The sequence below is a fragment of the Muscardinus avellanarius genome, assembly GCF_963383645.1.
Source record: "Muscardinus avellanarius genome assembly, chromosome: 3".
NCBI lineage: Eukaryota > Metazoa > Chordata > Mammalia > Rodentia > Gliridae > Muscardinus > Muscardinus avellanarius.
The window spans coordinates 144,089,309-144,103,833 of NC_137788.1; the positions used below are offsets into that span (position 1 = coordinate 144,089,309).

A 14,525-nucleotide genomic window follows, 5' to 3' on the forward strand; every position below is an offset into this window, starting at 1 on the left:
GGGCATGTCAACCCAGGGTGGAGGAGCCCGGAGGCCCTGGCCTCCCGGAGCCCTCCCTGCACGTCTGCAGGGGGCTTGTTGTTGGCGCCCTTCTGTGCTTTTTCACTGGTCAAAGGGACGCTTTACTTTCCTTCCCTGCTAGACTTCCAGTAAGTCTTGGCTGCAGCATGCCAGAGGCCTGAGGTCATTTTGGCGTTTGGCTACAGTCTGCAGTGGCCGGGCCAGGGCTGTCACTTCACCCAGCAACCCAGGCCTGCCACGCGCTCATCCATAACTGTCCTGTACTTCTTGCAGTGTGCTTGGATACGGTTTTTCCAACACTTGGAGATCTCCAAAAGCTGCTCGTCCGTATTGAGGCCACCGAGGCACAGGAGATGGCTGGACCTCCGCCCACTCCGGCCTCCACCATCCTGTCCAGCACACATTACAGATGCCAGGCCTACCACTCGGGCCTTCCCACACGTCAAAGTCAGGGCCTTAGCCCATGAGTCCGAGGGTGAGGCTGGCAGAGTCCTGGCCTCCTCGCTCTCAGGCAGGGTGAAGTCACCCTTCCATTTCCTTCTGCAAATATCCTCTGAGCTCCTGCCACTGACCCAGCACTTTGCAAAGCCCTAGGGTCATGAAGCGAGGCCAACAGGGTCCTGCCCTATGGTGCTCACGGTGCAGAGGGAGGACAGACTGGCCTCAGACCGGGCAAGGCCAGGTCCAGGGCCACAACAGGCAGGAGGACTGCTGGGGACTGCGAAGACCAGCTTTTTCATCCCACACACACGGCCGAGCCTCCCCGAGAGCCTAGCGGGTAAAAGAGCGACAATGAGCTGATATATAAACATAAAGGAGAAGCAGGAATGTGCTGGTTAAACACACTGCAGGCTTGGAAATAACATAGGCAGGGCGATGTCATGAACATTGGTTTCATCTGAAAGTGCCCCATGGGCCAGGCCCAGTGGGAAACCTTGGCAAATACTGTGCAGGTTAATTTTCATAACAGCCTATGTGCAGGTTAATTTTCATAACAGCCTAGTGAGGCTGGTCACCATTATCACCTCCTTCCTCCATGAGGGTGGAGAGCAGGTAGCCCAGCTCACAGGACAGCCAGTGGCAGGGTCTGGTGGCAAAGCCAGGCTCCACGGTGACTTCTCTACCACGCTCCGCTTTTCCCAGGTAGGAGAGAGGAGCCCCTCCAGGAGCCACCTAAGTCCCCATGATTGGTGGGGGTGGCTGGGTGGGGAAAGTATTCGATACTAACACCTGGTGTTCTATCTCTCAGGAAACCGATTTGCCACTCGTAGTAGCTAACAGGGGTGTGGCCTGATTGGTTGGAGGTGTCAACTTTATAACCCTCATTTTGTCTATACCATATTCTTTCCATTATTTCATTATTTCAGCCCATTTCTCAGAGGCAGGGTGATTCCGTAAATAATCCTCCAGGAAGAGTGAGCAGATACCAAGCACATGATTCCTGATGGATCTGAGCATTCTCTCCCATGAAAATGGATTGGTTCAGCTTGCAGGGCCAGGTGGTTCCCCCTGTAAGGAAAGGCACCCAATTTTTAGAGGCGCTGCAGCGGCTCTGCTGCCTCGGCACACCTGCTGTCTGTGCCCATCTCCTGGACCTGCTCTTCCCATGTCTGGTCTTGTTCCTCATATTAATGTCATCATCATTTTCTTCTAAAACCTTGAGGAATTTTCCGAGCTGGGCGTGGTGGTGCACGCTTGTAATCCCCGCACTTGGGAGGAAGGGACAAGAGGATTGCGCAGATTTGAAGCCAGCTGCGCGCGCTGGCTTAGGAGACCCTGTTTCCAAATAAAAATGTAAAAATAGGTCTGGGAGTGTAGCCCGGAGGTAGAAGGGCTCCCAGGAACCCCAGTACCACCAAAAAATAAAATAAAATAAAATAAAATAAATAAATAAGTAAGTAAATAAATAAAACCTTGAGGAATTTTCCAATCTGAATCTTCTGCTCCAGGTTTCCATTTATTTATTTATTTATTTACTTACTTACTTACTTACTTACTTACTTATTTAGGCAGTATTGGGGATGAAGTCCAGGGACATTCTAACTCTGAGCTACACCCCCAGCCTTATTTTTTCCTTCTTTATTTTGAAACAGGGTCTCACTCGGTTGCAGAGGGCCTCACTAAGTAGTTGAGGCTGGTCACAAACCTAGATCCTCCTGTCTCAGCCTCCTGAATGCTGGGATTACAAGTGTGTGCTGCCACACCCAGCTCTCCATTTAATTTTTTAGGAATGTGGCAAATGTGCTTTTCATCTCAACTCAGTCCTGCTGAACTACGGCCATGCCTTTTCATGAATATGGTGCCCCTCAAGTCACACTGAACAGCTGAATTTAAGTTTTCCTCTCTTTCTGTAGTCTTCGTTCCTGGTGGGAACATTTAATCTGATTCCTTAACTCAGTCTCCTCCTTTTCGCTTGCTCCTGATGTTTTCCAAGTGGCTTGTCTCAGAGATATCTATGGGGTTGAGAGAAGAGAAAGGGTCATCATTGATCACATGGGTTCCAGAAAGGTCTCTGGCCCCGGAGAGGAATGCTTGGCTATGCTGGAATCTTGTGTCTCTTGAGCAAAGACTCAGGTATGTGTGCAAGAGGGCAGATGAGGTGGCAGGTGGCTGAAGTCACAGACAGTTGGCCGGAAGTGCTGACCCCTGCTCCCCAGGAGCTAAGGGTCAGGGTACAGTCATCATGTGACCTGTCCCTGCTTGGGCTTAGGTAAATTTGTAGGTTGGTCCTGCTCAGAGTCCTCTATGCAATCCTAGGCAGCCTTTTCCTTCAGATGCAGGAGAATGGGGCTTGTTGATTCTTTTCTCAATCCTGTGTGGCTTGAACCATACACTTCAAAATTGTCTCACAATTGCTAGCTCCCCTGACATTTCCAGTGCTGATATATACTTCTTAGACCCTCCCCCTGATTTCCGGTGCTGATATATAACTCTCCCTGGCTCCTCCCCCTGGTTTCTATAACTAATATATACTTCTTCCTAGCCCCTCCCCCTGGTTTCCGGTGCTGATATAGACTTCTCAGTCCGCAATGCTGACTCTTTTCTCATCATTTGGGAGAGACAAGTGGTTACAAAGCAGCAGTTGTATCTCAAAGCTATGTTTTGCAAAACAGGGAAACCATTTATAGAGCCAATCGGTATCCATGAAATGCAAAATACCTGCAGATCAGCATTTTTCAAAATATCTTCCAAGGGAGACCAGCAGAAGAGAGGAAAGTGCCCAGGGGGAGGGAAAATAAGGTACTAGGGAATGAAATTGACCCAATTATATTATGTGCATGTCCAAATATGTAATGAGGAATCCATTATGTATAATCAGAATGTACCAATAAAAAATAAAATAAAGTATGTTCCAGGATCAAAGTCCCCAGACATAGAGCATGACAAAAGGATTTCCTGGCCAATACTTTTTGGGAGATTTTACATTCTGTAATTCTCTTTGAAAAATTGTGCTCCAAAGTAGCACATTAAATTTTCTGAAGATCCTGCAGTGATGAAACCTCTTTCTCTTTGTTTAAACTGCTTCCCAAATGTGCTTTGCTAAAGTAATTTTTTTTTTTTAGCTTAAAACTTACTAATGCTCCTCAGGGAATCCTTTGGAATTGTGCCCTGAATGAGTGCCCCGAAGTGCTTGCAGCCAGTAAATGGTTGTTTTCTTCCCCTATGTTTTATGAAATACAAAAACATATCTTAATTCATATATGACAAAGGAAGCCCAGGGCAGCCCCGCCTAGTGTTGCTGAAGAACAGCCCGGCCTCCCTAATGTTTGTGCGGAGTGAATGGGATCCTTAGTAAGAAATGAAGGATCATTTCTGGTCGATGTCAAGTTTCACCCCAAACATCAGTTTCCAGTTACAGTTTATTCTCCGTATTAGTCAGGATTTGTTTAGATCTGGCATGAGGGAAGAGCAGATCCAAGAGGAAGGTAATTTAATGGAGGGTAAATGAGCTTGTGAAGCCGATTAGGGAACCATTGAGATCTGCTAAAATAGCTGGAATTATCCCGTTCATATTAAAAGCCACTTTGATAAACATTAGAGCGCCTGCCAGGAAGCGGTCCCCGACATGGCTCCTCCAGTCCTGGCCTCCAGCCCTGGCTGCCTTCCCTCCTCGGAGTGGCTTCTTCTCTGACAATCCTCATCTCTTGGCGTCGTGATGAGCTGCTGCTGTTCTCCCACCAGCTCGTGGACTTGGGATGGCAAACAGCTCCCTTCACTCCAAGTTCCTGCTCTGTGGGGAAGCGGCAGACCTGAGCCGAATGCCAGAGCCAGAGAACTGAGGGTGTCATCTCCGGCCACCCCCTGCCCTCCTGCAGCCCACGAGGTTCTGGTTCTCACTTGACCCAGCTCCCTGAGCTTCTCCACACTTGCTGCCCCTGACCACAGCCCAAGCCGGGCAGAGCCAGGAGACCCCTCTGACCGGCACCGAGGACGTTGTTACTTTCTGCAACTTTGAAGAGCTGCAAGCTTGGCTGTTGGTCAGTGTGGTCAAGAATTCTGAGTCGGGATGTCTCTGATCACCCAGAGCTGCAGTCCTCACTGCCTCAAGATCTGTATCCATCAAGGTTGGTGCCCGGTGCCATTTCCTTGGAAAGGATCCTTCCCAGGAGCAGTTTTTCCCCTCCTTGTTACCTGTCCCCACACGGGCTGTCTTTGTCTCAGACACCTAGGGAGAATCTTGTGGTACTGGGGTTCCTGGAAACCCTTCTACCTCCAGGCTACACTCCCAGACCCATATATATATATATATATATATATATATATCAGGAAACACTATTTCTCATCCTTCATGGCCTAGAAAGCCAAGCGGCACAACTTGCCAGTATCATGGATTAAAGGAAATAGTCTGTGAGTGAGATAGTATGAGATGGCGGCCTGTGAGAGCAGCTCCAGGCTGCCGTGAGTGGCCTTTCTGCATCTGCTGAGCTGCCAGAGCTGGTGTTCTGCTGGGCTGAGACTGGGGTGCAGTGGTTTCCAGGTGAATGCAGTGCAGCTGTGGGCCTGACTCAGGCAGGAAAGGCAGCTCAGCTGGAGATGTCAGAGCGGGGTTCTGTGTGCTTGCGCCAAACCTGGTCACACGGTGCCCTCACACAGAGGGCCCTCTAGGTGGTGAACACCGGGGACCGCTGTAACCGCTTTTCTCCTGTCCAAGGATTTGTTTCCAGGACTTAATACATAATCATTCCAATTTCTCTCCCCTGTCCTTAAGAGCCCTAATTTCCTCCACAAGCAAAACCCTGGCTACACAAAACTGCTTGAGAAGTTAGGAACTTCAACTTCAGTCATTCTTATCTTTTTTTTTTTTTTTGCCTCTTATGATCTTCATTTGATTCTTTATCTGCAGAGAAATGAAATATTTACATGAACTGGAAGACCCACTCAAGTCTCTTAGCAAAATTTCCTTTCTAGCTAAGTGTTTTGACCAAAGTGTGCAGATATACAGATAAATAGTTTGCATTTCACCTTTCTGATATCACCTGCATAGATGCAGGTGATAATGTGTCCTGAAGTTATCACAAAATTTTGGGCAAAGAGAAGCATGAAGTTATTGAGGGGCTATTCAGTTCCCTAGCTGGTTTCCGACCCGGGCAGCCAGCAGTGTCTCTGTATTTTTGGTGGCATGAATGGCATTGTGGTACTTTCCTTTTTCCTGTTCTGCTTGGGCATATCAGTGATTTCTTGTTTCAGGAATGACGATACCGGAAGAAGACGCTGATGTGGGACAGGGGAGTAAATACTGCCTCGTGGCGATTGGGAGGCTCCAGGTGAGAACACGCTCGGGGCATCTCACACAAGGTCTTCTTGCCTAGAGCAGGAGCTCTGAGCCTTGTGCCTGCTTGGATCTCCTGTGTGCTCAGCATTGCTGGGTTTCAGCCTCTCTGGGACGAGGCCAAGATCAAATCTGGGAGAAGAAAAGGGGACATGCTTTGCCAAGGTGAGAGTGTCACCATCCACCCCCAGCTATGCCAGCTGCTGCAGGGTCTGCTTCTGCCTGCAGCACCTCCTGCTTAACTTCCTTCCATGTCTCCCAGGACCCACAGGGTGAAGCCCAAACTCATCATTGCAACCTCATCCCCAGCCTTCTTCTCTCACCACATCCTGTTCCCAAACCACAACATCCCCACCTCTGCAGTGTCCACAGGAGGCTTCTCCTGCCTGGGATCTTCTTATTCCCTTCCTTCCCACTGCAGAATTTCCTCTCTTCCAGGGTACTTCCTCTCCCATCCTTCTTGAAAACCCAACTAAAATGCCTCCCATTCACTTCAGCCAAAATTAATCATCCCCTCCTCCCTCCCTCCTAGTTCCAGGTTCTCACCTTGGCCTCACCCCTGCATTTTCCATTGTGTGAGTTGAGTGGGTGACTATCCCCTTAGCCAAGGGCAAGGTGTGCTTGACAGTCCCCTGCAAGGTCCTTGAGGGCAGGACATGAGTCTTTTTCATCTTGTGAAAACTAAGTACGCTCAGTTTCTGACACGCACCGACACCAGTCAGCCGGCGGAGTCACTCAACTCTCCTTCCCACGTGATGGAAGAGACATGACAGGCACAATTCAGAAGCTTCTGACCCTTCACACCCCTGGTCTCCCGGCTCTGGCCATCTTCAGAGCAACGAGTAAGACAAATGCTGGGTCTTCCTCATTGACGGGTAAAGAAAAAAAATATTTAGGTAAATTCAGTCCACAAACAAACTCTCCAAATTATTTTAACTAGTTACTCAGGCTCACGTGCCCTTCTCTGTCAACTGAAGGCAGGAGAACAGGGTAGTGGTATTTATTGAGCACCAGCTAGGCACTAGGCATTACCCAGTGTCTCGTCAACCTCACAACCACCCCATGAGATGATAGGTTCCTTGACTCTGCAGGCTGGTAAGGAAATTGATACTCAGAAGTGTAGAGACAGTGGCTGGTCGTTGGCATCAATTGAAGGCCGTCTGTCTGAGATGTCCCAGCATTTGTATCTCATCATCTACTCACAGAAAGATGCTTGCATGAGGTCCACTTGAGTCTTCCCCACCTCTGTCTGTCCACACTGCCCCAGCTCTGGGTTCCTGTTGCAGGTGACCAGCTCTCCTGTGTGCATGGACATGAACGGGATGTCAGTGCCCACGGAGTTCCTGTCCCGGCATAACTCGGATGGGATTATCACATTTGTGGATCCAAGATGCATCAGTGTGATTGGCTACCAACCGCAGGTCAGTGGAGAGAATTGGTGTGCATGGTGTTGGCCCAGAGACTTAACTTTCCTTAAGATGTCTGTTGAGGACATGAAAAATGACATTGCAGAGAATCAGCATAAAAGTTTGCATACCGTGCCTGCATGGATTGATATCCTTCCAAAAGGAGAAAGTTCACTGTAGGGCTGGGCTGTGGCTCGGTGAGAGCCCCCTCAGTGTGCATAAGGATGGGTCAGTCCCCAACACTGAAAAAAAGTCCTTGTAAACTCACGGCTTGTTGCTCTTTTACCCAGCACTCTGCTTTTCCAGCTGATTTTTTCACAAACTAGAGTTAAGATCAATTAATTTTAATGTTCTGAAACTTATTTACATGAATCTGAAGACCTTGTAAAGATGATATCCTAATTTTGCCTTGGCTGGTTTTTTTTTTTTTTGTTTTTACACGGGGTACATTTTCAGGTCACAGCTCTTTCTTAAAAACTTTGGCAGCCCAGGAAACACAGCAAGGCAGGAGTGGCTGTCCCAGGTCAGGACAGAGGAGGCAGAACAGCTGCATGATGCTTCAGGGCCTGGGCTGTGTTGGGCCCAGAGATGCTTGGCTAGGAAATATGCTTGGGGGGCAATTTAAATGTCAGCGTGTATCAAATGATTATTGATTTTCTAAGGTACAGCATGGCATATTGTGATTTTGTAAGATAAGTCATTTTATAAGACCTGCTAAAAGTGCTATGATGCCCACACTCACTGTCAAGCTGTTCAGCATTTGTTACGTGTGTGTGTGTTTAATATATATATATATATATATATATATATATATATATATATATGAAAAAAAGAAATAAAAAAAATAAGTGCAGTGGTAACTCCTGGGTCTGTGTGGAGGATATACAGGTGTTGATGGAGGTCTTCTCACAACTCTTCTGTAGATTTCAATTCTATCCCATAAAAAGCATTAAAAACGAAAGAAAAAGATCTTTGTTTTAAGGAACAAACTTTAGAATATATTGATACGATTATTTAATGACACGTACATTTTATTTTATTTACGTTTTGTGGTGCTGGGGATCAAACCCAGGGCCTCGGGCATGCTAGGCAAGCACTCTGACCCTGAGCTACCTCCCCAGCCCTGCATGTGTATTCCAGAACTAGAAACATTTCACGCCAGAAATATGAGAAATCTTTCATATAATTCTACATCCAAACCTTGAGATTCTTGGGTGGAATAAAGAGGTAAACTGATTTGTTGGCAAATCCACCTTGGTCTCAGGTGGCACTGTGCCCAACCAATTTTACCCTGCATGCATCTGGGAGGGTCCGCTTGCCCAGGCACACAGATAAGACTCCTGCATTATGGCCTCAGCTCCCACCCGGCAGGTGCGCTCCTGGGGTCCCCTTGATGAACTAGCCCCATCCTTCGCTGTTTAAGGCACTTCCAACCTGGCCTGCTTTCCCAGAACACACTTGAAGTTGTTTGGGTGGTTTATCTTATTCTGCTCTGTTTCACTGTGACATACATTTCTGTTTTGGGTCAAGGCTGGCGTCCTTTGAGCAAAACAGCCTAGTGAAGGTCAAGAGTAAACACGCATATAACAAGCGCAGTTACTTTATGATAAGCCCGTTCCTTTGACCACGAGACAACTAGTTTCCAGTTTTTCTAGGCAACACATCTGGCTGTGTGCTAGTCTCTTGCTTTCTTTCTATGTTTATTAAAATATGTTGATTATAGTTTGCCTCTCCAAGAAAAACAAAAATAAAAGTCGCATCCTGAAACTGCTGATCTAGTGCCTTTGCAAAATTAGAAATGGCCATGTGGGGGGGTGGGTGCCAGAGGAACCAGAGTGGGTTCTTGGGAACCAGCTCCTGATGGCTCCCAGGGAAAAGTGGCATCCACAAAGTTTTTAATCTGCGGTGGGGCAGACTGGGAGGGAGGGATTCAAGGAGACACGATGGACACTCCTGTGTAACTGTGGCTTGGTCAATTATTAAATGGAATTTGGGGATGTTGAGCTTTTCTCTTTCGTGTAGGATCTTCTGGGAAAAGACATTTTGGAATTCTGCCACCCCGAGGACCAGAGCCATCTGCGAGAGAGCTTCCAGCAGGTGCTGCCCGTGCCATTCACAGCTGATGCTCCTGGGTGCACGTGGGTGTGGCTGAGGGGACCTCAGTCTTGCTGTGTCCAGGATGTTCCTGGATAACACACTGGCCAGGGCCCAGCCAGGAGGAACTCACAGGCTAATGAAAAGACGACTCCTGAGGAAGTCATTGCTGGGTAGCAGAGCAAAGCCCAAAGTCATGAGGACAGTACCACAGAGGGTGGGGAGGTCAGCAAGGGGAGAGTGGTTTCCGTGGATGGGGACTATCAAAGTGAGTCTTTCGGGGTGAGCATGGGAGGATTGTAGCCTGAGGGCTGGTGCCAGAGACACAGAAGAACATGGCACACTGGAGGGTGCTAGTGGGGAAGACACAGGAGTGGAGATTGTAAATGAGCTGGGCATGGCTCAGTCTTAGAGCCCTTGTGCCAGGCCGAGGAATTTAGTCTCTTCAGGTGCTGAAAGGTCAGTGAAGATCCTTTGAGGCATTCAAGCGGAGCAGTGTTTTGCAAAACCACTTTGGCAGCCAGGTATGCAGAAGAGACAGCGTGGGAAATAACTGGAAATAGCTCAGGAGGCTTTGCACTGGGGCTGGAAGCTGAGTGGCAGCTCTGGGGATCAGCACTCAAGGTCACTTGAGGAGACAGCTCAGAGATGGAGAGACAGGGAGGGACTTGGGGTGACCCTCAGGAGGTCAACAGGTTCTGGGCCAGAGACTGTTCATGCCTTCAGAGAGAACTCCTGCTCAACCTTATCCAACCCAGACCCAGGCTGCACCCACTAGTCATTCTGTGCTTCTCCTGTTGTGCTACAGCTGTGAGTTCTGTGCCCAGGCTCCAGCTGCACGCTGGCCTGGGTCTCTGCATGTCTGTGTGTCATGTGCACCTACACAGAGCAAAATGCAGCTGTGTGGCCACAGAGACAAGCTTGTCCTTGGAAATCAGCTCTTGGCTTCTGTCCAGTATTTCCACCCAAATCTGTCAGGTGTCAGATCATGTGTGACTTATTTAATTTCTCTAGTCTCAAGACTAGAGAGGAGGGCACAGGGGAGCCCTCTTCACCAAGCTTTTATGAAGTTGCACCGGCTACAGCATATTTGAATGTCTGTTAGACCTGGGCATGGTGGTGCATGCCTGTAATCCCAGTACTTGGGAGTCTGAGACAGGAGGATCACAGGTTTGAGGACAGATGCAACTTACTGAGATCCCATTTCAAAATAAAAAGGGCTAGGGGATATAGCTCAGAGATAGAATCCCCCTGGATTCAATCCTCAGTAACCCCTCCCCAGAAAAGAAAGTACATTGGAAAACAAACTGTAACTTAAAGGTAGTAACAGCTATTTGCAAATAATGCATGCAAATTTACTTCTCTTCTCGCTTCTCCTCCAAGAGAGTGATGGAATCACTGTGCAATGTCAAACAGAGGTTAAGCGTTTGTCATGTGAGGTCTGAGGAAATAAGTCCACGAGTGCGTGGTAGCCCTATGCCCCAGGAGGGAGTAACACCGCGGTACAAACCCCAGTGCTCAGGTGCCACAGCAAGAAGATAAACACAGCTCAGAGTTTTCACAATTTGAGATTTATGAAAAAGCTAAGTTAAAAGTCCCTAAATGCCGGGCGTGGTGGCGCACGCTTGTAATCCCCGCGCTTGGGAGGCGGAGACAGGAGGGTTGCGCAGGTTCGAAGCCAGCCGCGCTGGCGTAAGAGACCCTGTTTCCAAATTAAAAAAAAAAAAAAGTATAAAATAGGTCTGGGAGTGTAGCCCGGAGGTAGAAGGGCTTCCAGGAATCCCAGTACCACCAAAAAAAAAAAAAAAAAAAAAGTCCCTATATGAGCCGGACACGGTGGCGCATGCCTGTAATCCCAGTACTTGAGAGGCTGAGACAGGAAGATCGCTGGTTCAAGGTCAGTCTAAGCAACTTAGCCAGACCCTGTTTCAAAATGAAAATTAAAGCAGGCTGGAGGTGTAGCTCGGAGGTAGAACACACACAAAAGGAGGTAGGAACCCCACCAAAACAAAAGAGCCCCAGTATGAAATGGTGTTGGCTAGTGGTTCTCACAGGGCGGTGATGGAGCAGAAGCAGTAGCAGGTCCGTGGGCTCCCTGCCCCCCTTCCCTGCCCCCTCCTGCTGTCCAGCCCCATGCTGAGGCCCTGCCGCCCGCACCCGTGACCCGCTGCCCCTCCTGTCTGGCACCGGCTCTCCCCGCTGACTTCCTCCTCCGAATGTTTTCTCAGGTGGTGAAGCTGAAAGGCCAAGTGCTGTCCGTCATGTACCGATTCCGCACCAAGAACCGGGAGTGGATGCTTGTCCGCACCAGCAGCTTCACCTTCCAGAACCCCTACTCGGATGAGATCGAGTACATCATCTGCACCAACACCAATGTCAAGTAGGTGCCCGGCCTCCCCGAGGCCTCTCCTGGGCCCTGCTCTGGCAGCACTGCCCGGGGCTCTATCCTCCCTGCAAGCTCTGTAGCTGCAATCCCCACAGGTCTAAGGAGCCGGGATGGAGGAGCTGGGACCCTCACCCGGGAGCACCCTCCATGCTCCTGCTTCTCTCCCCTCCCTGAGGAACACCCTCTGCACTCCCTCTTTTTTCCTCCCAATGGGGGAGCACTCTCCACACACCTGCTTCTCTCCCCTCACCAGGAAGTGCCAGCACAATCTTGCTTTTATCTCCCCCCCTGGGGAGCACCCTTTGTACCCTTGCTTCTCCCTCCTACCCAGGGAGCACCCTTCATGCTCCTGCCTCTTTCTCCTCCCTGGGGAGCACCCCTATGTTCTTTCTCACCCACCAGGGAGCATCCTCTGCACCCCTGCTTCTCTCCATCACTGGGGAGCACCTCCTGCACTCCTGTTCCTCTCCCAGAGCATAACAGGCCAGAGCCCCTGGCCAGGCCTGTGGCCTTCCCTCGCCTACTCTCTCTGGTCCTGCTCCTCATTCTCTAGTCCCTGAGCACAGAGCTCCGCAGGTTCCCCTGGCTGTGGCAGCCATGTGTGGTTCTTGGTCGTGCTGTAGCTGGGCTGCAGTAACTGGACAGGACCAGGCCTCCTGGCAGCACTGGGGAATGGGTGCTGGGTGCTGAGGGCTGAGGGCTGAGGGCTGGGGGTTGGGGCGGCTGCAACATCATCGTCACTGAAGCTGTCCTCCGGCTCCTGCTCAGGGCCGGGGCCCAGCGTCTCTGCTGGCTCCTGTGGATGCTGTAGGATCACACGTGAGCTGGCAGGCAGACCTGGGCTCCGGTCCTGGCCAGCTACTTCCTGACCTCAAGCTCTCCACTTCTTCACCTGTGAAATGGAACAAGGATGTTCCTGCATGAGTCGCCCTAAGAATCAGAGGACATCAGGCTCTGAGCAGTGGGCCGGACCCTGTTGAAGGCCAATGTAGCAAGCATGGCCCTGGGCAGGTCGTGCCTGGGCTCAAGCAAGCATAGAGGCTCAATGTGTGTGTGTGTGTGTGTGTGTGTGTGTGTGTGTATGTGTGTGTGTGTGTGTGTGTGTGTGTGTTTGGTACTGGAGATTGAAGCCAGGGACATTTCACCTCCAAGCGACACCCCCAGGCCTATATTTTATTCTTTATTTTCAAATAGGGTCTCACTAAGTTGAGGAAGGTCTCACTTAGGTAGTCAAGGCTGGACACAAACCAGGATCCTTCTGTCTCAGCATCCCAAGCACTGGGATTACAAGCATGTGCCACCATGCCTGGCTAGAGGCTCAACCTATGATGATTCCTTTTTTTATTTTAATCGTGTGATGGGGTGAAATAGGTACACATGCAGTAGAAACTGTCCTTAGAATTTGGAAGGTGGCTCTTTCTCGTGGCTGGGGGCATACAGTAGCATCCTCTCTCATGAACCTGCCATGGCTCCTGGCCATCTCAACCCACTGCAGGGCACCACCGCGAGGCGGGTCCGAGCCTCCCTAGATCACCTGATTCAGGATTCTGGTTCTTCCACCTCCATCTTCTAATCAAGACTTTGTAAGTTGTAAGTTGTACAGAAAAAAATATAAGAAGTCACAGGTCCAAGTATGCAAAATTTAAAAAAAGCTAGTTAGATCTAGAAGATTCAATCAGATCAAAGATCTTTTGTTTTCTCCTTCCCCAACGTGGAAAGGAGGTTCTTCACTCAGGGAAAAGGGAGTATCACCCACTGCGGAGCCTTGGCCCTGATGAAAACAGGGAGGGCTTAGCAGTAGGGTAAGAGTCAGACAAGGCACAGGCCTTGAGCTCTTCCACAGATGTGCAGGGGATGGAGGGGGCCAGCGAGGACCTCTCTTTCAGGAGCTCTCAAGCGGGAGGTGACAGGTGTGCTTGTCCAGTGGATGGGGCCAGGTGTGGGGCAGCAGGACCCCAAGAGGAAGAGGATGATGCCAGCCCAAGTCTGTTCCCCATCATTTAAACCATCTCTGCGAGCCACACCAGGTTCCTGTCAAGTGGCCTCACTGTATCCATGCCAGGCTGCCACGCCAGAGTCATGGAAATGGTCACAAATGTCACCCATCGAGAACCATGGGCCTGTTCTAGAACCTCCACCCTCGGATGCCAACGGTGGCTGGTTCATAGAGCTCTCGACCTGTACCATCCTGCCCCTTCTCTTCTCCTTTTCCACACCTGTGCCCCCTCCCCAGTTATTCCCTCAGTCCTGGGGGGTCCAAGCTGTCACCCCAGCTTTTTCCTGCCTGTCATTGAAGTCACTTCCACATCAAGACCCGGCCACCCCGTGGCTCCCAGGCATGGTCCCTCCATATTTGAGTGAGAAGAGCAGACTAGGGCTCCCCTTTCTGGGCTTTTGCTAGTTTTAAATGTTCACCATTCTGCACTCACTTGGAGCACTGTACAAGTTTCAACTGTTGGTCATGTGGTTTCCTGGTGACTGATGCAGCAGGTGCTCCCTGGACGCCATGGAAGGCACAGCCTACACCCCTGTGCCCCTGCCTTCAGGGTGAGGCTCTGGTCTCACAGGCTGAGCCTTGAGCTTCGATAAGGGCAGGTGAAACACCGTGGGGATCAGAGGATGCGAGAGCAGCTCATCCTCAGGGCCTGGAGTGCATCAGGGTGACACTGTATAGAGCCAGAAGCAGAGGAGCCACCTCTGAAACCATTCCTGACTCCGACCTAGAGTTCTGAAAGCCAGGCAGCGTGGGCAAAACAGGGGAAGCGCTTTGTGAGGGCGTGCCTGTGGGGCCACTGTTCTCAGCAGGTCCTGGAGATTATGTGGGTCAGAAGGCCCCTGGACACAGACC

General features: G+C 50.1%; 1 protein-coding gene across 3 annotated transcripts in view; it reads left to right on the plus strand.

The window, feature by feature from the left end:
• ARNT2 (aryl hydrocarbon receptor nuclear translocator 2) overlaps positions 1–14,525 on the plus strand; it is a gene marked incomplete at both ends in the record, with an annotated part of 125,867 nt that overhangs the window by 96,000 nt on the left and 15,342 nt on the right. For all 3 annotated transcript variants that reach the window (XM_080692058.1, XM_080692059.1, XM_080692060.1), the window contains 4 exons: positions 5,710–5,786; positions 7,078–7,212; positions 9,220–9,294; positions 11,520–11,671. In XM_080692058.1, coding sequence (XP_080548184.1) covers positions 5,710–5,786; positions 7,078–7,212; positions 9,220–9,294; positions 11,520–11,671 — 439 coding nt within the window. The remainder of the gene's footprint in view (positions 1–5,709; positions 5,787–7,077; positions 7,213–9,219; positions 9,295–11,519; positions 11,672–14,525) is intronic.